General features: G+C 30.8%; 1 protein-coding gene across 2 annotated transcripts in view; it reads right to left on the bottom strand.

Moving 5' to 3' along the window:
* LOC145304424 (protein madd-4-like) overlaps window positions 1-23680 on the bottom strand; it is a 111333-nt gene that overhangs the window by 51237 nt on the left and 36416 nt on the right. For both annotated transcript variants that reach the window (XM_080146307.1, XM_080146314.1), the window contains exons 2-11: window positions 19643-19712; window positions 19023-19169; window positions 18611-18740; window positions 18055-18145; window positions 17574-17675; window positions 17269-17315; window positions 12660-12842; window positions 11628-11675; window positions 8707-8806; window positions 8321-8419 (exon numbers count right to left, since the gene is read on the bottom strand). In XM_080146307.1, the coding sequence (XP_080002433.1) occupies window positions 8321-8419; window positions 8707-8806; window positions 11628-11675; window positions 12660-12842; window positions 17269-17315; window positions 17574-17675; window positions 18055-18145; window positions 18611-18740; window positions 19023-19169; window positions 19643-19712 (1017 nt within the window). The remainder of the gene's footprint in view (window positions 1-8320; window positions 8420-8706; window positions 8807-11627; window positions 11676-12659; window positions 12843-17268; window positions 17316-17573; window positions 17676-18054; window positions 18146-18610; window positions 18741-19022; window positions 19170-19642; window positions 19713-23680) is intronic.

The raw sequence follows: 23680 nt of genomic DNA, 5'->3' as shown, positions 1-23680 counted from the left end.
ATGCTTTGAAGAAATAGATACTATAGAGTCTAGGCTTTTCAATGAATACGTGACTTAAAGATAACACAAATTATCTAATGGCTGCGCCACTGACATTGCATTTTATGATGCATTGCATATTTCATTTTATTTTGATAATTTTTATCCAAAACTCATCGTAATCATCACATAAATTAATCATGATTTTGGCATCTTATAGAAAAACAGATCTACATAGAGTAATTATAAAAGAGTTTTTAGAAGCCCGTATGTCCGTTCGTTTGTCTGTAAGAAACCGAATGGGAGAGGCTTAAAGTTCTCAGCAACTAATAAGGATATATAGCTTAAATCTTGGTCCGTCAGTCTGTCGGACCTATATTGCAATAGGATGCGAAAAAATTGTTAATAAGCACTCTTCTAAAATTAGTCAATGTTAGAACAGTTTCAGTGTGACTGATTTAAGGTGTGTTAGGCGGGGGGACCGGACATTCCAGACGTATGTCTAAACTCATGTCAAATTAGATAACGAGCAGCGTGGCTATTGTATGTTTAGGGTAAGTATTTTTTCTGATATTTCACGTCATACATCAACCTTAAATAAAGTAACAAGATGTATTTCTGTCTATGTGTTTGAAGAGAAGTTTGTTGTTCTCCTTTAAAATGAGGCTTTTTATAGGTCAAAGGAAAGTTTATAACTATTATTGAGCGATATCACCGCTAGAAAAAAATACCTCCCCCAAACCTATATTGAAAGTGCTCCTAGAGGCCTCTAATAGTCAATAAAGGGTTTCACTTTTTAGCTTAAAATTCTCCTAAAATTTTAAGGTAACACCAAAATTGTTTTGTAAATGCTTATTTATTTGTCTTTAAGCATCCAGTCAGTTTTACACAGATATTTTAAGTAATTTCTTGCTTAAGTGAATTTTAGAAATGTTTAAAGGAATTTGTGAGGTGTAGAACTTTGAGAAGGTATGGAGGGAAATTTCAACAAATTTATAAATATTGAATTTAAGCTTGGATAGGTATATTTATCAGAAAAGGATAAAAGTAGTATGAAAAATGATATATTACTCCTTGGATGTTGAACCAGATTTTTATGTTCTATAATATATTAATACTTGCAGCTGGCTAAAGTAACGATACTACCGATCCACCCTCCTTACCCTATCTCCTACCCTCCTACTGGATGAACGAACTAACCATTAAACTAACCAAATGAGCAAGCTAAATTGACGACAAATTTATATCCACGTTTATCCTATATCCATTCGTCTGAAAGTAGAAAAAAATGGACTTTCTCCCCTTGTATTAACAACTACCGAATGCAGAAATTTACATAAATGAAAGATATAAAAATAAACAATTAATACCACAAATTCCTTATTTAGTGATGGGTTGAAAACTCTAACTAATTATTGACTAATTACAAAAAAGCCCAAATTAGTGAAACCTTTAGTAAAAGCTCTTGAAAAAAATCATATTTTTATTTTACTTTTAATTTGATAGACTTTTTGTTGTAAAACATATTTTGATAGAATTTTTCTATGCCTTGAAATTTATGTAAATATTACGAACTGTAAAGTTTGGTATCATAATATTGGGTTGGTCCAGAGAATAGTGGAGAATTAAACTGAAATAGAAATTATCCTATAGATATAGAATAAAGGTGGATATATTGACAGGGGGAAATTTGTCGTCAATTTAGGTTGCTAACATGGAATTCATTTATTTGGTCAGTTAGTTCATCCACTAGAAGGCAAGGGAATGGGGTAAAGGGGATGGATGGAGATTATCGATATTGTATCCAGCTACGAGTTTTACTACATTAGAGTATATGGTAATCTGGTGTAAGATCCAATTAATGATATATCGATTCCTATAATAGCATGACAAGTTTTCAAAGCTAAATAGCAAAAGTCAAAAATTGCAGCTAATACTTTTTAACTAAAGTCTGTATGACGATCGTTAACTGCTCCTTTAACTGTGTTTTGTTGCCTTGCTAATCAAGAAAACATTGTTTTTGTTTTAATACATTTAGCAGAGGCTAAACAGTGCAAAAAGCTACATTATTCTTATTCTATATCAATCTATGGATGATGTGTAAATTTAAAGTTTTCGAATGGAGGGGAAAGGGATAAAATCTATGGGGGAGGTAACCATGAAAATAGTATGAGAATAGCCAAGGTTGGAGGGGACGCTCGACTGTTTATTACTGTAGTACCCGAAGTTTTATAACCACTTTATCTTATTCTTTTATTCAAAAACGTTGTGTACATTCTTTTTACAGATTGATCGATTGGATCCATTTTAGTTGTGTTCAAAAATTTCAACTGATAGTTTTAATGTAAGGGGTAATTTTGTTTTTCATCATTGGGTAGGCATTCAATTAAACGTCCATTGTCTTATTCGTTTAGATCCCAGGAAAAAGAAAAGAAAGGAAGCAATATAAAAACGAGGGAAAGAAAAAAAGCATAAAATGAATATCCTTATACTAAAGTAACAGTATGTCTGTGTGTCTGTGTGTTTGTACCGAAGGATCTCGCTAACCGCTGAACCGATCGGGTTCTCCTTAACAGGGTAACTTCTCATAAGTCCTGGTAAGGTTTATAACTATTTTCTTGGGGGGTGGGACACCCCCAACCCCCCCCAAAAATGAAAAATACCCCTCCCAAAAAAATTTTTTTAACATTTTTTAGCTAAAATTAAAAAAAATCCCCCCCCCCTCTAAAATAATTTTTTACTTTTCCTTTTAAAATCTAAAATAAGAAATTGGGTTATCAAATTCGACTCCCCTCTCCTCAAGTGCCCCTAGAGGCCACTAGGGGCGTAGCCGCTAGTATAAAAATAAGATAAAAGAAGTTTAGGCATAGATATTGCAGAGAATCAAGAAAAAGAGATGTCAATGGATAAAAAATTTTATGATTTTGTTCTAAACTTCAAAATCATTTCTAATTTTAGTTGGTGGAAAAGTTAAGACACATAAATTATTCTTATTTGTCATCCCTTGTCCGTCTGCAGAATCTATGTTATGTTATGATGACAAATCATCACTCACACCCACACACTTACTCACACAAACACACATACACACACATACATACATACACACACACAAACACTAACATATATGCACTAAAACTACTACTAAACACATATACCCAAAAACATGGTTGTTTCTAACGGTAAGAAAAATAAACATAAATTTTTACACACAAAACGTTTTCTTTAAGATTTTGCTTCCATTACTTTGTCTGTATGTAAGTCAGTAAGTCATGATATTTAAGACTTAAATCTATAAATAATAAAATGAAACATTCCCAGGATCTATGTGAAACTTCCCTGAAATAGAGAACTCATTCGGTTTAGAAAATATTGAAACCTTATGCTATAGACAAATAAAACTTACTACTTTATATTATAGAAGGATACAAAGTTTATTTGTTTTAGAAAATAGACTAAAATGATAGATATATAAGACATAAATGTCTGATATAAAAGATTAATTGAGAAAATATTATACATAATTTATATTAAGACACTTTAGCATAGTATTAATAATAAATAAGTTTTAATATTGGGAGAAGGATTATTCAGAATAAAAACTATTTTTCCTACAACTAGTAGTGTCAAAATTTTAACCAACTTTTTTAATCATGGGTCAAAGAAGGTTTAATTTTGTATATTGTGATTGGGGGAGTACATCAATTTATTATCCATTGTCTTATCTCTTAATATCATCCATTGATTTTCTCTTTATATTTGGTAAATAGAGACATGCAGGGCTCGGTAGCCTCGATTAAGCCTCAAATATAAACTCGTTTAGAAATTTGATTTTTTTGATAAGAGGAATTGACATATTTATATCAGGTTTAGACTCTAAGCTGATTTTTTTAAATTGTAAAAGATTGATTTCCTTGAAGCTTACATCTGACGCACGGCTGCCGGGCCCTAAAGGCATGTTCTAATAATCAGTAAAATTTCCTTATATGAATAAAACTATTAAAAATCTTACGGATATTTGGCAAATACAGAATTTCACCAATTAAATTCAATCTGATAAACTGACATAGTCGTGACCCTGTCAAACATAGAAACAGTTGTTGACTAAGGTACAATTTTAATGGTTTATTTCGACAATAAGGATGTAGTATTTAAAGATATTAACGAAACCTTCAAAATAAATTTGTAGTACGTCATTTGTAGCATGACCGACGGACCAAATAAATTTTATACTAGAGATGCTCATTGTGAAGATGATTAAAGTCCCTCCACAGATTATGACGTCATACGATAGAATAACCAAAGAGAGGCCAGCATTAATTTTACCAATGGTCAATAACAGTGTATACTGGCCTCTCATTGGCTATTCTGTCGTATAACGTCATAATCTGTGGAGGGACTTTAATTATATCTTCGCTCATTGGTACAGGAAATCTTCACAAAAATTCAGCTGCTCATTTTAAACAGCGGCCGAGAAAATCAGATTTTCTCCAAAATGGAAGGACAGACAAAGTGAATTATAGAGTAGCTACCCTGCTAAAAACTACTCAATTAAGACAACATAGCCCAAAAACTGTAAATATACAGCAGCCAGGCTAAAATTCAAACATCTATCATCCAAATGTCCCGCTTTATATGCTAATTTGCTACCCTCGATAATAAAACAAGGACAATTATATCAATAAGTAGCGCAAATAATTTGTATGTATATTGTAATCAAATAATAAAATTTTGATTATTAGTAAAACAAAATTTGGGACATTGATGCATCTTAATTTAACTTACTCTGTCAGTCCATTTGACTTTTCTTGATATATTGCTAGAGTGTTTTATACATCTGTGCTTTACTGTTTTTGAAAGTTGTCATCCTTGTAATTAAAGAATTAACCGTCCATAGATTTAATTAAACAAAAATGTAAGTAATTAACTTAAGAGGAACTGGCATATAAAGAGATGGCACGCATCTCAAAATAAAACTCACAACCCCCTATGTAGTATGTGATTGATTGCTTTATCTTTAAATTCAAAATACAAAATTTATGTTAAAAGGACTTTGAGTGTTTTTTTTTCATTTTTATGAGGGTAATTTCTTTAGAAGTTTTGAGCGTTTGTTTGTTAAAATTGTAATAATAGATACATGCGATGAAAATAATACAGTATTTTTGTATGATACATAGGCCTCTTATGTAAAAAAAAAAATATCTTTATATTGAAAATTACTAATTTTATTTAAAGACTTGAAATCCGTGTCGTGCACAGCGATTCACACGGGGTATGAAACCGTAATGGTTGAAAAAAAAGGGGAAGGTAATTCTTAAATTTTAATACAAGGGGGGTGTTGATTGACACCCCCCCCCCCCTCTGCACGCTACTGCTTAGAGTCAACAAAATATTTAAATTTTTGCCTTCAGCTTGTAGGCTTTAAAGTGAATCTAAAATATCCATGAAAAGTAAGATAAATATGGGCCATATATTTTAATTTGTTTATTTCTGATACTCGTATCAATGATATATACCCGACAAAATGCCAGAGTATTAGTTTTAATATTTTAACAAGGATGATAGAATTCATAGAATTTCTACCAACACAGTTTTTAGGGATCTTACGGGATAAGATTAATTATGGTTTCTCTAAAATTGAATTATGGGTTGAAAAGTTAGAACAATGTTAGTTTGAACAACCAATCGAGATTTGATAAAACTACCCAAAGGTTGCCTTTGAATGAGCGAGCGTGTACTAGTAAAACAAATAGTTAAATTACTGCAATTATTGGAAAGCTTGGGTTATGTAATTCAATGTAAAAAACTTCATAATCTTTTACAAGATTGACGGAAGGAATAAGTCAAAGCTAAAAGGTCGTTTATTTACAGGCAAACACTAAAATACAAAGAGTAGCTTCGCTACGACAGAGACTGCATGGATCTAAAGGGATAAGATAGTTGAGGAAAAATTGATATACAACCTAAATAGCGAACCTACTATATTAAACTTCTGTCCTTAAAGCTGTCCTTCAAAATTTAATTAAGTACCCAAAGTTTTTGATCCAATGAACTTTGGGTACCGGTGTAATTTAAATTCCAATATCCCCTTCCACCCTGAAAATCTAAGACTTTGTTTATTTTTAAAGGATGATACAGTAATACACCCTTTCATATCTATATATAAATCTGAGGTCTGAAAAAAAAAGTAAAAATCATATTTTGGTGAGCCCAAAAAAATTCAAATGAATGAAATATATGTTATTCCTTTGCAGTAAAGCTTCTCATAGGTCCAGGGAAGATTTATAACTTTTTTTGTGCGAAATCATCTCTAGAAAAAAATTATTAAACCCCCTCCCCTAAAAAAATCTACTTTTTCTTTTTAAAACTAAAATTGTGTGGAGGGTGGATATACTCTCTCCCCTTTCCCTTCCGTCAAGTGCCCCTAGAGACATCTTTGGGCGTTATGTCATTATTTATTGATATGTTTAAAGTGTTGGGGGTCTCACAAAGAGAAATCTCTTATTTGAATATTTAAAGATGCTCAAGTTGATTAATAGCGTGATATCAGCTTTTTATAACATTATCATTATGATGATGCCATAATTTTTTAAACAGAAAAAACGGTGGCTATACGATAAGTTTTCTGATTTGTAAAAATAATATATTTTGAGTAGTTACTTCCAGTATGGCTTTGAAACCGATTAATATCCACTGGATTACAACTGGTTCTCAGTCATACTGAAAAAGCATATCAGTTTTGTTTGTCAGGGACTTTGTTCCTTAGTGCTAACAAAAGTGGTAGTAATCTTATATTTTTATTTTGATAAACGCGGAAAGCTGTCTATAAAAAAGATTCAATAATAGCTACTTATCGCATCGTGTTTTAGAATTTTTCAGCTGATATTAGAATGAAAAATTCATTCCACTTTTTTTTACTATTAGTAGGAAATTTATTACAAACTAGTAAAAGAAATAGTGTGACAACTCTACAACGTTAAAAAGGGTGGTGTGCTTTTAAAGTTTATTCTGAAGAAAAAAAAATCATACATAGTTCAAATAGAGAAAAGCACTAAATAATTTTACATTGTTTGTAAAATTATTACCCCATTCCTAAAAAGGGCCATAGTAAATGCTTTTCTTAATAACAAAATAAGACAGTTCTACATTTTTTATTCTTCTCAGAAAACTGCCTTTATTTTCTCTATGCTCAGCAGCTACAGCATAAGGCCTAAAATTAAACAATCCTCATTCGCACTTAATGGAGCAGGGACATCTAAGATTTTTATTTTAAAGGGGGTAAAATGAGATATTTTTAAGATTTGAGAGGTAATCTTTTTTAATTTTTAAAATTTTTAGCGGGTAAAATGAAGGTTTTCACAGTTTTGGGGGAAAAATAAACCCTTTCCCCAAAGCTTTGATGTTTGTGGCTAGAAAATTGAGAACTGGTATCCAATATATTGTTAATTAATCATCCCCCAAATTATCATAACTCTCCTTATAGCTAAATTAAAATTACTGGGAGCAAAGTAAGAAGAAAACTATTTTGGGATTTTGATAAGCATTTCTTTAAATATCAAAGTTTTTTACTTAAAATAAATTAGAACATTTTTTTCTTTATTTACTCCACATGTGAGTTCATAAAATGTAAAGACTAGATACACCAAACAGTTACTTTACCTAAATAAACAACTCAAAAGGGAGTATGTACTGATAGAAGAAACTTACTCAACTACCTTATGTGGCATTGATTACTAGATTAATGTTTGTAAATGATAAATGAAAAATGTGATAAATAATACTAGTCTAATCCTGAAATGTATTAATTCCTCATTGTTGCCTTAAAACTTTTAGTGTACATTGCACAAAGATGTACAAATAAGGAAAGGTTTGTATATCTACCAAACATATATATATAGACATCATCATCCATACATAAAATTTTTGATAAATTGCAAATCCCTTAAAAGCTTGAGAGAGAGAGAAATGGAGAAAGAATTTAAATTTTTCTTGTGGATAAAGAAATTTAAATTTTGATGTAAAAAGGTTTTGCTCAGTTCTACATATGTGTAATGGTTTTTTTGTCTGATCATCACAGTAACAATTCCTCTTATTCCTTTTAAAATATATTCCTTAGCACGCCCCCCCCCCCCTCTTTCAATTATTTTCAATCTAAATTGAACTTTTGGGTCAATTAGAAGTATACTACCTGTAAATCATTTGGTAAAATTTCAAAATATGTTTTTTTTTTTTTTTACAGAATTTTTATTTTTTACAGAATTTTTTTTTTCTTTCAAAAATTAGCAGTAATAAGCTAACAACTTTATTGATTAAAACATTGTCAACTGAATATGGCCTATACCTGGGACCAAGGGGAAGCTGACCACGTTGGACAGGAGTCCTGCAGGGGACAAGGGTCTGTGCTTACTGGCCTCTCACCTTGGCAATCTCTTTCTGTCATCTAAAAAAGAATGGGTGAAAAAAAATATAAAAAAATAGGACATTGAGAGGGTTTAGTACCAATATTTCTAGGAGCTATAACCATTATCAAAACATAACTAATTTTACATTTTTTTAAAAGTAACAGAAATCATTTTTATTTTGAAAATGAAACATAAGGAATTACTTTTCGATATGGTCCTTCCATTTTTTCTTAGTCTTAATTTGAGAAACCTTAAAACAGACTATTCTTATAACACATTAGCAACCTGACCTTTCATCTAAAAGAATCTACAGAACATAACCTACCTTAATTTTGTTATCCATATGATCCATAACACATTCAACTTTCCTGGATCTAAATCCTCCACACTCTGTATCACATTGGCTCCAGGAAGATACCTCCCACCTAACAAATAATTACACAATTAATATCAATATATCAAGCTCTACTTCTATGGTTATTTGATCACATTATTTTTTAAAAATAATGTATATGCAAAAGCACAGCTAAATTGTTTGTATAATATGTTTGTAACGTCAGCACAGCTAAATATCTTAATAATAGTTTGTGCATTGCAGACATACACGACAATCCTATCATGATTAACCAAATGATTATAGAGTGATTTGCATGACTATTTTATGTAAAGCTACATCTAGCCTCGAACCTGGCAACACAATGTTAAAGGTCAATATATTATTATATTTTGTGATATCCTTTTATACTGATAAAATTTAAGCTAAAAAGACTAAAAATATAAATGTATAATAATAATCCTGTCAATTTATAAAACTGTATATTTACAATCTTGGAGAAAAATATACTTTTTCTAAGTAAATAAATGTTTCAACACTGTTTTTCTTTACGAAACAAGATTTATTTATTGACCAGCTAGTAATTTATTAATTTTTAAAATAAGGTATTTACTTATTTAATATATGTATATTATATGCAGGCTGAAGTTATTTGTGCAAAAATAATTATTTACAAACTATAAATAAAATAATAGGTATTTCTGTAACAATATATATTAATTTTTCATAGAGGAAGACAATGGATTGTAAAGAATACTAGTACCCAAAGTTTTATAAACATGATCTGTAATTTGTTGAATCAAAAACTTTAGGTACTTCATCATTTGGATGTACATCAATCTATCCTACACAATTTAATACTCATTACTCACAGAAAAAAAAGTATTCGAACCCAAAGTAAATGATTCACACAAAAATTACTACTCAAACACTTAAAGAAATTTTCACACAAACAGGATAAATAAATCGTGAATTTACTAGCTTATACAATTTATTTTGTTATGATAAAAATTTTATTTCCTTAAATTAACAATAATAAAAATTTTAATTAATTTTATATATAAAAAACAGCATTATTACTATTTCTTTCATTTTTAGTAGTCCACAAAAATGGCCCTAGACATGTTTTAGTCTACTTTTTATGGTACAAAATAGTAAAGTCTGCCAGTGCTAGGGTCTTCACAAACACAAATAAGTTTTTCTCACTCCTTATCATTTCACTTTTTTTTATATATTAGACTTATTTTAAACTAATCATAGTTAGGTTTTGGATAAAGAAGTTAATGGCAGTTAAATTAATCTTAACCCTGTTCTTTACCAGCTGACAATGGCTATATTTCACAATTTTAAATAAAAGAAAGAATAATATATGGAAAAGTTACTTAAATAGACTCTTAATTGGCTTTAATAAGACGATACCTTTTCGATAAAAAAAAGAATTTGTGCCGGAAAGTTGCAGAAATTATGTTACCTCTATTATAAAAGTTACAGGTATTGCAATTAGTCCTTGCATACCTAACACACCTACACCCACATAACACAAACAAACACACACACACCCATATAACACAAACACACACAATTTTTATACTTTTCTTTACGGAAAAGTGATAAGAATACTTTTTAAAAAATCAATGGTTATAAAATTAATAATTTGCATCAAAACAATTAAGAGATTTAAATTCGCCTTCAGATTTTAAATTCAGGGGGGGGGGGGGTTACTTAATAATGTCATTGCCCTCCAACCCAACCCTACTTGGGTTTTGATAAGCCTTTTTCATTAATATACATTTAATTTCTTTAATTATTGTCCATGACACTGATTAAAATTCCTGACATTGCCGAGATAAGGCTGAAGTGTCGGACACTTTTATACAATTTTTTACGAATACTTGTTGTTTTTAGTAGCGAAGCTACTTTAAAAATCTAACTTTGCCTGTCCGACTGAAATGAGATTTATTCAGCTGATATTAGAGATAGGCTACTGATTTTCTTATGCAGATTCCTATAACAAATTACCATTATATAACTCACATGGTCCGTTGTCTGTAATTCTCCGAGTGAAATCAAACTTCTGATTAAAATTTTTTTGTCATCTACGTGTAAAGATTAAATTGTCATCCTTGTTTATTACATTGGCCGTATAACATGAATTGAATATAGTAAACAAAATATGTTTAATTGTTTATTTTGAAACAAGGACATACAAGTACTATAGAAATGTACCTTCCAAAATCTTACTTTCTAAATTGAATTTTGAACTTTTCAAAAATTATTACCTAATAAATCTACAAGATTAAAATATATTTTGAACTAAATTCTCAATTTGCACTATATTTTAATTGCACATTAATTGCGTAGTTAGCAGCTATTTTATATATTTTTTTAGGTCATGCATTTGGAATTTAGACAATAAATCAGAAATCTTTGGACAATAAGTTAATGATGATAAATGATTGATTAATTTTTATCTTAAAATGTATCACATCCGATAATTTGTATTATTTTCTATTTCTATTTCTATTTGTATTATTCTTAAACTTAATTATAACAAAAAGTCAAAAATAAAAACTTTCCAATTTATCATTTTTAAGCTCTTTAAATTTTGTTAGGTATATCTTTATCATTGCTTAGTCACAAAAAATCACAAATAATCTAAGTCATTTGTGTTACTTTATAAATGTTGTCTTCTTTTTTATTATTGCTTTAAAATTCTAATTCAATATAATATTGCCTAAAAATTGAAAAATACCAAATTTTAATACCAAAGCTAGTTTGTAAATCATTTTGCCTGTGATTTTCTCGCCTGCTGCTTTAGATATACTACATCCAGTATTGAGTAATGAGAATGTTACTTACTTTGTCCGTCAGTCTGTCAGGCATGCTAAAAATATGTAATTAATAATAATTACCTGGGTGGGCAGGGTTCAGAGTTGCAGTACTCCATATTTATATCAGGCCTGACAATAATAATAAATTTTAATTAAGTTTTTACAATTTCATCATCAAACATTTGGGTGGTTGAAAATGTTTTACCTGCATTAAAAATCTACGTTGACTTTTTATTCTTTTTAAGATTTGGCTGAAAGAATCATCGTATTAATTATAAGGGCTTTTCCTCTCTTGAAAAAGTAAAACAATATATAATGAACTTAATTATTTGGAATTCAAGTACTGAGTAGTTTTTACTAATAATCCTTAAATGAAAGTAAAAGTATAGAGAGGGCACGAGCTATATGTAACTCTGACCAAAAGGTGGAACCCTGTGTCGAATTTCAATTAGATCTTTGAATATCAGCAAATAGTGTCGGAAATAATAACGCAGAAAGCAATTTTCTAGTAGGCAGAAAGGTCTCCACCAGTTGGGCGAGGTATAAATTATAAAAAGTCGCATTTCAGCGGAAAATGATCTTAGACTTAGTTTTAATAGATGAACAATAGTTTCAACCTCCTAACTGTATGTCAAATGATTTGCAAATAGTTAAGTTTTATTAGGCAATTAAAATCACAGATACAGAAGATAATTCTTACAAATAGTTTCACAGGACAGATAAAGATAAAGTCTCAATTTCAAGGAAACGTTCTTTAGCATGCATTATTAATTTCTAAAGACCTTTTTTTTATCTAATTTTTTCATTCTGTTGCCCCTCTTCTATTTTAATTCTTAATACAACTATCTTTCCTACTACAGTTATAATTTCCATGGCTGTATAATTATTTCAATAAAAAATCAATCTTCATTTTCATTAGGATTTTTTCTTATGTTTTTATTACCAACATTTGTTTTTATGTCTATAATATGACACATAAGCAATGACTTTTCTTTTCGTCTTTAAAATCTGACAATAAAAATGTGAGCCACAAAATAAGTCAACTTAAGTACTTGAACAGGCTTAAAACATGGTTTAAACATAGAGCAGCTTCGCTACTAAAAATCTACATACCTTTTCCCTACATCACAGAGGCCATAATCTACAACCTGGTTTGCTGCCAGGGTGTCTACACACTGCCAGGTCACCATACGGCGGCCAGTACCACATGAGGCTGAACATCTGGAGAGCGGCAGCACTGTCCATGTGTATCTGGCGTCCTGGCAGCTACTTCCATCTCCACCACAAACGCCACACCTTAAATAACAAGGATGAAATTTTTAAAAGCTTATAGGTCCAGGAAAGGTTTATAACTAATTTGGTGGAATTTATCCAAAAAATCAAACCCAGATAAAAATAACTATTTCAATTTGTACAAGAATATCAAATCAAATTAGCTGAATTGTTTGTTTTCAAACCTTTGAAATAATTTAAAGAATTTAAGATTGACACTAAATAGTAAACTAGCATAGTTAAGGTACAGTTGGAAATATTTGATACACATACAAAATGGAAAGTGGTCAAGGAGACGAATAGGGAAAATCTAGAGACATACTTTTTAAATCAGCTAATAGAATAACAGTTTCAGAACAACAATGGTTGAAATTGTGTACAGATTATGGTAGGATTTTTTTATTTCGTTTGCATAATGAGCTACATAAAAATAGTCGTATTTCTTAAAATAAAGTATTTCTTGGGTAAATTATACCGTGTAAAATTTTATTTCCTAGTAAAGTTCGAAGCACATAAGAAAACCTATAAAAAGTTAGCTATGAATAGTTGAATTCCTTAAGGATAAAGTTAGCTTATTAAAAATTACATCCCCAAATAATTTCGTCTCTTGTATTACTTGAATGCAAAAAAACAAGGTATTTTTTAGCTAGAAAAACATTTTTAAGTTTGATGAATTTTAGGGTCAGATGGACCATCTAGATATATTATGTCTATTAGGAGACGCAATAACACAGACACAGATCAAAGTTCTCAAGAAAAAGAGAGGTATAGAATTAGATATTAGACGTATTATTGAGTAGTCTAAATACGAAGCTAGTAAAAGTGGCTGACTCAGATTATGACGTCAAAAAAAACTCACCAATGAGGGGCCAGTATACACTGTAATTGACCAATGGTAAAATTTATAGTGGCCTCTCATTGGTTATTTTTTTTTTGACGTCATAATCTGAGTCAGCCACTTTTACTAGCTTCCCAAATATTGTTAGAGTCTGTTTTTACGTCACATCAACTGTCTAATAATGAGAATTTTATTTAAAAAATACTGTTTGATTTGATTATATCAGTCTCATGTATTATCATTTTCTAATCCTTTTTTATGTCTTAAATTCTAGACTGTTATTAACGTGATGTTGCTACATATACTTATAGCTAAAATTTCACTTTTTTATACATTGCGAAATTTTTCAATTCTTTGCTTATTTTTAGAATCTATATGTTGTTCTTAGAAAGTAAAAGTATTTGGTAAATCTGCCTAATCAACAAGCATGATAGGGTGTCCTTGCAAGGCAACTAAAATTGTACACAAAAAGGAAATCATTTCACATTTTCTTTAAAATAATACAGTCAACATAATATCAAACACGTTTGTTAAGTCTAAAATACAATTATTTATTCATAATTTAACAAAAATTTACAAGCAAATTTGAAAAATTGCTATGTTAGTACATTTTATCTGAATGATTGGACAACTGTCAAATGACAAATAGCCTGAATACTTGTCTATTTGTCGAAAAAGACAGAACAAATCTAATTTGTCCCAGTCTTGACTCAGGCTTTAACGTATAGACTCTACTAAAATTAACACGAGAGAAAAAATTTAATTTTCCACTTTTATTAATTTTTTTCCATTTTAAAGGTTCCATAAAAATAGTAAATAAATCCAAAACTAGCGAAGTATAAGAAACATGAATAGACAAACAAAAAGAAATAAAAGAGAATATGCAAAAAAAATAAAGAATATCACGAAGTCTTTATGAGAGTCCTTTTTTCTTATTTGAAGCATGAACGATGGACAAAACAATGTACAGACTATATGTACACATGTAACTGGACTCTTCACTGAAAATTTCAACTGCCCATCCCTAAATAGCAGCCAAGAAAATCACATCTACTCTGTAGCATTACGTAATGACTGGCTGAAAGATTAAAAACACACACACATATAAGTAAACTTAAGAATTAAACAATCTCATTTTGATTTATAAAAAGACGTCGATTGCATTAAATTCAAGTATTTTGCATAAAGCAAATCAAGATTAAAATGTGGAATTTATTTAAATTTTTTACAATCTAGTTTAGCTAGATAGACAAATCAGTATGTCTAGTTGAAAGAATTTTAAATCATGTAAAGATATATTTCTGTTCCCTATTTGTTTTTATAGAAATCATATTCTCTAAAGCAGTATGGTTTTTCTGTCTGTAGCTTAAGATTTCGCTAACTGCTAAACAGATATAGTTCTTCTTTACAGTAAAACATCTTAGAGGTCCAGGAAATAATTATTTTTAGAAGGGTATCTCCAACCACCCAAGAGAAATCAAAGAAAAAAAAGGACTCTTCTATATTTTACACAATCAAAATAAGATAGAAAAAATTCGAAATTGGTAATGGTTAAATTCGCAAAACTTATAAAACTAAAGCAGGTGGCAGAGACCTGGCAGGTAAAAAGTTGTGCAAGTCCCAGGAGTCTAAATCAGTAGAAAAGTTAAAAAGTGTAGATATTTATACATTTGAATGTATGTATGCAGGGAGGTGCACGCAGAAATTTTACTCTTTTTTAAAGACATTCATTAGGATAAAATAATATATCAAATGCTTTGATGAAGTCAAAGGTACAATTATTTTTATAAATACAGTTACAATTCTATTATATATTTTTCCTTAAGAGGAAGGGGAAATTGGACTGTAAATAACACTGGGACCCAAAATTATGATGGCGTTTTCTTATTCCTTGGCTTATAAACTTTGGGTAGGAGTTTTTTTTTTAATATTGATTTTTTGGTCCCAAACTATACCTTAGTGTTGAATCATTTCAACCAATTAATTTTATTTTACATTTTGGGTAATTGCTGTTATCATCATTGAGGATGTAGTATATGACCTTATTGTCTGATTAAAAATAACAATGATCCTAAACCTTTTTGTTTTGTTATACTTCAATCTTGCTACTCCTTTCCTTACGAACAAAAAGTGTATAAAAGTTAGCAGATCCAAGGACAAGCATAATAATTCAGTAAACCTAAATATTACTAGAAAACCATTTCTATTGCCAGTCGTTATTGAGTTCAATCAATATGATCAAATTTATATCTACAGCCGTTGCATTTAAATACATAGCAAGAGGCTTAATCTTACAATTGTACATTTTATATCCGCGGAAAGCTGTGTATAATACGATGCGAGAAATAACTTTTTTAAAATGTTTGTCTGTGCTCTTGAAATCACAAATAGCAGCTAGAATTGAAACTGTGAAACTCATGTCTGCTATGTAGCCAGGTTTTAAAGACCCTTGCATAATATATTTTCACAGAAGGTTAAATAATGAATATGATTGATATTTTTGTAAATATTATCAAAACAAGACTATAAAACAACCCTTTTATTGTAGAATCTTTTTCTAGAAGTTATAATTGTGCACAATAATGAGTATCACCTAGTTATGAGTCAAATAGATACCATAAATATAATTTTTTTATAATGCGTCTTACAAAATAACATATGATTTAAAAATCTTTGAAACCGGCCATTTTTATTTTCAATGCAGTAAAATGTTATCTCAGCTACAGCATTGAACCAGGGATAAAAAGAAAGGTAATGCAATAAAAGACAACATTTTAAGGGATAAGACAATAGATGATGAACAATGTACATCTCCAATGATTATATACAAGATTATATACAAGATAAACTTGTTGATAATTTTTGGGTACCAGTGTAATTTACAGTGCAATTTCCCATCCATCCCAATTTTATTAAAAATTTCCATTCGCCTAAATGACTGTTGGTCTTTTTTCTATTTAACTTGATTAGCTATTCCCTTATTCGTAGATTTTTTCAGTATAGCGACATATTTATGTAGTTACAAGTTGGTTCTAGAATCATTTAATAGTCTTTATTTACAGTACAAATTCAATAAGGTCAACTTAAAATAGTACTGTTAAGTTATATTTGTAAAGTCTGAAGAAATAACATTAAGTCTATGTCATAGGTTAAAAGGAAGTTGTTTACATAAAAATCTAGTCATAAACAAGAATTATATGATTAAAATAAATTCTTTTTCATGTCTGTGATAGGGATGGGGAACATAAGTTAAATATTTTGTTTACTATATTTACAATAATAGCGGCTATACCCTAGAGGCCTCTAGGGGCACTTAAGATAGGGGGGGGGGGGGGGGGTAGAACCCCTTCTATTTTCAATTTTAGTTTATAAAAGTAAAAACTAATTTTGGAGGGGAGGGATTAGTTTCTTTCTAGGGGCGATTTCTCTTGGTAGGTTTTTGGTACCCTCCCATAAAATTGTTATAAATCCTTGCCAAGGTAATAATATCTAAATATTCAAGGAAAATTATCTGTAATACGATGCTATACATGATTTTTTCAGTATGGCTTAGATCCGGTTTTACTTCAACGGATATTAATCAGTTTGAAAGCCATATTGGAAATGTTGTACCTGTCTAATTTAGCTCCAGAGTTCACTACCAAATCACACCCAACCTCCTAAAAACGATAAAAATATATAATTGGGTAAAAATTATATAAGTTTTAGGGAAACTTTATAAATTACGCATCTTGAAATGAAAAACGTTGCTTCCTGTATTGAATTAGGAGCTGATATTGATGAAATTTGACATATAGACACATATGCATAGGCATCCTACTACTTTAATCTCTTATAATTAAAGACTTAAAGTCTGCTTGAAGTCTAAAGCTGACCCAATCTGTCACTGTTTGAAGCTACATAGTTAATAACCGTACCTGGCAGCTACCAGCTAGGCAGACAGAGAGGCCACTGTGGCCACACCGTGTCCCGTCCTCAACACGTTCCTTCATGGTCACTATTTTCTCTTCTGGTCCTCCCTGAGATCAAATTTAGTTTTACAGATCAACGGACCATTTGATACATCAAGAAAAAAACTTTACATGGGAATTGAATGGATATCCTATATTATAAAGTAGTAAATTGTGTATATATATGTGTGTAATGTGTAAGATCTCGTAAATGGCACAATTTTTCGGGAAGTTTAGTTTCAGTCTAGGTTTGGTTTTGGACTATTTGACGGAGTGCTGTTATAACCCTCTATCCCTTTAAAGAAAAAAAAATACATACTCCATAAAATAAACATTTTCTTTTTTTTAAACAAAAGAATATGTGTTGTAGGGGGGTTGGCGTCCCTGAGCGAAGCCCTTAGAGACTAGGGGCTAGTCCAATAGTCTAGATGAAATATAATTGACCTACCTTTGGTTTACAATCAAGCCTGCACGGAAAATCTTTTCCTTCCTCGCTAATCCACTCGTAATAGTCTCCTTCGTACGGCTTGGGGTTGTACCTACATATATATATATATGTATAATCACAATTGTAGAGTTGCTAGGTACTTTATACATATCATTAACAGTGATGTAGTTTTTCACAAGGATCTTAAAAAAGGATATGACAATGGCAGAACAATTTCTGCACATCCCCAATGATAATAACAATGTTTGGACACTCAACTCAATGAACCAACCATTCAAAATTCAATAAAAGTCCCCATAGTTGTTAAACCAACGAATAAAAAAAAACGTCATCATAAAACTTTTGGGACCAATGTAATAAGCAGCCCAATATTCTCTCCCTCCTTGAGTTAATCATAATATACAAATCAGAAATAATATGTTTCAGAATGATTTGTACTAAAACAAATTCATTTATATCATAAGAATATATCATGCAAATAGAGAAAATACCTATTGAAATATTAAAAAGACAAATAATTTTAACTGACGGAAAAGTTTGAGGCAAAATAACATACCTTGAGCACTGTTCATCCCTCCATTCAGGTGCGGAGGGAGGACAGGGGTGGATACTGCAGATCTGGTACTGCAGAGGCTCACCCCTGCACCCTGTCGAGTTCAGGCATACTCGCTCCCTGTACTGTAATCCTGAAATTGTTCAAATATGTATTTTTTTAATCACACAACCTCCCACCATACTAATATAATATACCTACTAAACATGATTTATATAACTATGTAGAAAAGTAAAGATCAAAAGGGAGTTCTTCATATAAAATAAAAGGGCTAGGTCAATGGAAGGCGATAAATTGATGTGAATTATGCTAAATAACTTTAGGAGGATTCAAAATCTTTCGGATCAAAAGTAAATAAACAACAATTATACAAATGCTATTTTAATCTCTTTGCAATAAAAAATCTGCCACATACCTGAATCACACGATCTAGAACATTTGGACCAAGGGGACCAATCTCCCCACCCAACCGCAGCTGTTGTTTTGACTGTTGTTGATTTAGCGGTTGTTGTTTGCAATATTGTGGTCACACCTTCTTCTTGTGATGTGGTCGTTGTGTAGTCTAGGAATGGATATAAAATATACATGGATATTATGACAGGGAAAAAGTTTTCGTCAATTTAGGTTGCTAACATGGACATAATTTATTCATACAGTTGGAGGAGAGGGGATGGGGTAGATGGGATGATCGATATTTTAGAGATCTACAAGTTTCAATTTATTAGAGTACATAAAAATCTGGTGTAAGACCTAAGTAATAATAAAACCATTGTAGTCAATTCTTAAAAATAGGGATTCATATAGGACCGTCCAATGTTATTTTAATTATTACTTGGAGGAATAGAAAAGCATCTGAGACTATACAGAAATCATTTTATATATCAACATATACATATGTATATACATTATACGGACTTATTATATTTATAAAAAAAGATGCATTACTGAGAGTTTCGATTATTTATAGATTTAATTCTTTAACTTGTTAATTTTGAATCATAAGCTACTCTGTTTATAATAATATTGAAGTTTTACCTATAGCCGTTGTATTGCTGAGAACTTCGTCACTGGTACACACAGTCGCAAAGAGCAGCAGTAGGAGCATCTGAAAATAATAAATATTCATTAATTCTTTTCTGATAACAATTCCATAGTAGCTTTTCTCCTATTTCTAGCCCCTGCTGGGGGGTCTAACCCTGAGGGTCAATCACCTAACCCAATATAACCTAACCTAGCCTAAATAACCTATCAAAAGCCATTTTAAAAATACGAGGAATCGCCTCTTAAAGGGCGTTGCCACGAAAGGGACTATTCCTAATATTTTGGTACGAGGGTATTTTTCCCATGGGTGATTTGTCTTGGGAAACCCTCCGTCGAAATCGCTTTAAACCTTTTCTGAACCTTGTAAAGGAGAACCATATCGGTCCAGATCTTAAGCTACAGAAAGAGAGATAGATAAACATACTGTTATTTTAATATTAGGATGTATTTGTATATAAAAGATAAATTTCGTCTAAAATATATAACTGCTGTGCTACTCATCGACATTATTATCCTTGTTTATAAATCTTTGCAATTGTGATCATAAAAATTAAAATAAATTAGGGCAACGAAAGATTGATTTATCATATGCACATAAGTTATTGACAGATTTTTTATGTAAAAAAATGACATATTTAAATACAACTCTTTAGAACTAAAGAGAAATGCAACTATAGATAAAGAGATAGGTAGCTTCTTTTTACTGGATTGGCCCATAAAATACTTTAAAATGACTGCAAATTAATACCACAGCCTAAACCGCGCATTCCCCTTTACTCTTAATAACCTTAATTATTTTTTTTTTGCAAACATGAAAGACTTTGCGGGTGCGAATAATTTGCAAAGACAATGGCACCCCACCAAAAAAAAACATATCATACTGATTCAGAGTTGTTAAGTAACAGACATCCTAATTACATTTTGCTGTCCTGTTAGGTAAACTATTTGTTATTTCAAGGAAATATTTTTAAAATTTAAGTAAATGCACTTAAAATATTTGAAAGATAAGCATTAATTAGCATAAAACGTATTTGAAATAAAAATTCTTATCTCTAAAATTAAATAACAAAACTAGTTTTATTATTTGTCAATAAAACAAGGAAGATTTCATAACTTTTTTTAAGATTTGAGAAAAATTAACTAAAGGAGCAAAAATATATGCGTTGTTTGTCCTCTTGTGTGTACATGTAAAAAGGTATAAAACGGCGTTAGAAGGCTGCCTAAAAGTAGTATGATTGTCATGGATGTGTTACAGTTGCTGTGACAATTTTGATAGGAAATAGCTGTTTATCTTAATTCCCCCAAAAGAATTCAGACGAACAGTTCGAATTTCAATGTTGCTTTTCTTCTAAAAAGTAGTTTAAAGATAAAATGAATAAACTGAATAGGTAAGTTTTTTTTTTAAAGTTCAATTTAAATTTTGTCCCTTAGGAATTTATTTTATTTTGTTGATGTTTAATAACAAAATTTAAATGGTATTCATTTGATTTCAAAGTGAAATAGAAATCATTCATTCAATTAAATAAAAAAAATATTTAAAAATGAAGGAAACACTCCGTTTTTTAGAAAAAAGGAAAAGTAGGTAAATTGAAACACAGTAATAATGAAATAAAATCACTAATATAAGATTTCTGCTCATGTTTTTTTTTCTTTTCTCTAACCCCCGTCGATTAAAAAGAAAGATATTTTACACAACTTACTTTGTCAGAATGACGTTGTGTTTGACAGTTCTGGTCGCAGTCACATTTATAGAAAAGCTTTTCTTCTAACATTGAGAAGAAAAAATAATAATAGTCAGCTGAATGTTTTTTTTCCATTCATTGAAATATTGAATTTCTTTTCTTCACTAAAAAATTCAGACAGAAGAATTATTTAAGTAAGAAAACAACTAAAAAGCAGGGATTTAAAGGGATAAGACAATTTAAGGATAAACTTATGTAACTTCCCAATGATTATTAACAAAATAACCATCTTTTATATAAAAACTATTGGTTGAAAGGTTTGGACACGAGTCGATTTTTGAGTCTACGAAAAAGATAACGTGGTTATAAAATTTCGGATACTTTTGTAACTTACAGTCCAATGTCCCGTCCCTGCCTAGATAAAACGTCACTTGAGAAGAGGTCTGTTATGAAATAAAATTTGTACGGCGCTGTAGAATTAGCAACTATAAGCAGGATTTTCAAGTAAAAATTAACTTTCCAGTAATAAAGTTTATCTATAATTTTTCTTAAACTCGGAGTTGCATGACTTATCATACCCAGAATGAAACATAAAATGCACATATATGAGACAAAAAGAATATTTGGGCAATAGCAGAAAGGGGGGTAAAATTCATTTCTATCCCCTTAAAACCAACATCCCAAGATCTGTATTACCCCGATTTTTCAAAAAAAATTTAAACATGGCCCTTGTCTATACTAATATTACAAATGCAATAAATAAAAGAAAAACCATCCATAATTTATATAATTTGACAGATGTAAATCATTTCTAGGTGTGAATCTGAATACTAATTTTTCTTTCTCTAAAATCTAACCAAAAACAACAACGTATGAAAGCGTAGGTTATACATATTAAAAGCAAAAGATCATAGATCTTAACCCTTAACGGCCCCCCCCCCCATCCGGTTTTTTCTATCTCATTTTCTGTGTGTGAAAGATAAAGAGCCCAAACTGCGTGACTTTTTAAGTTTGGGTATGACACATAACTGAGAGTTGGAATTTTTGAATATCTCCATCCTGGCGGGCACAGGATGCCAGCAAACCTGGCAGGGTCATCCAGGTAAAGAGCAAAAATATTTTTTTGACTTAAACAAAGTATTTTATCTTGCAAAAATACTAAAATATCCTCTAGTAGTACATCCTTATATGAAATACAGGTGTTCAAGTCAATTTCAGGTTCCAGGTATGATCCTGCAGGTCCTGATCCTCCAGGTCTCCAGAAATCTTTAAAAGGCTCATGTGGCCTCAATTTTTGACTTAGAGACTTCAAATTTTAAACTTAAGCTTTTCTTACATGTCTACATAACGTATTAAAATTTCATAAAGATCCACCGCCGTTTTCCCGCCGACCGCCGACTGCGGCGGCTGGCAGCTGCCAAGTACAGCTGCGGCCGCTGAAATTTATATTTTGACATTTCAAATATAAAATTTACATAAAGATAAATATTTTCTGCAAAAAAATTGTTCTTCTAGCTTCAAAAATAAGAAAATTACAGCCGTTTGAAATTTTTAAGTAAAAAAGGACCTAAAAACAAAGGTTGTTAAATAAAAGGGTGAAGGAAGCGAAAATTGACTTTGACTTACTTGAGGTCGGAAATTCATCATAACACAGGGGACTTGTACAAAAAAATTTAGCCCTCTAGCTCTAATAGGAACTGAGATAATATGGGGGGGCGTTGAACGCCCCCCCCCCCCCCCCCCGACTGATTAAGGTGCGGCAAGGGGCCCGACTGTTAAGGGTTAAGGGATAAGACAAAATACACCCCCAATAATGTTAAACAAAGTTAACACTCCAAGAGATGAAAATTATTATATTGGTTGAAAGGTTTAAACACAAATAGTTTGAAAGTAACCAAAGTTTTTTAAGCCAACGAATAGATAACATGGTTATAAATCTTTGGGTACCGGTGTAATTTATTGTCCAATGTCCACTCCTTCCCTTATAATTATAGAGTGGCTTTGCTATTATAAATTATGTTTTCTAAATGTAAATAAGACATATTGTTGCAACGATGCACCCAAATTTGGCAGAAGGTCTCCACACACAATATATAAAATAAAAATTTTAGCAATTCATTCAGTTACAAGAAATAGCCTGAAACCTGCGTAATACGCCTAAGGTACCTATGAAGCTTACTGCCTATATTATGCTTATTTTATGTTTCAGATAAAAGGACATAAACAGATAAACTAGCTGCAAATCAATTTAATTAATTTTGCTATTTTGTATGGACATAGTTAGGAAATCCGTGGGTGTTAGGACAAGTAGTTAATATAATCAACACAGAACTCTAGACTGGACACAAAT

The sequence above is a fragment of the Acartia tonsa genome, chromosome 2 (assembly GCF_053477335.1).
Source record: "Acartia tonsa isolate MP-2025a chromosome 2, ASM5347733v1, whole genome shotgun sequence".
Taxonomy (NCBI): Eukaryota; Metazoa; Arthropoda; class Copepoda; order Calanoida; family Acartiidae; genus Acartia; species Acartia tonsa.
This window is presented reverse-complemented; position numbering and strand designations above follow the sequence as displayed.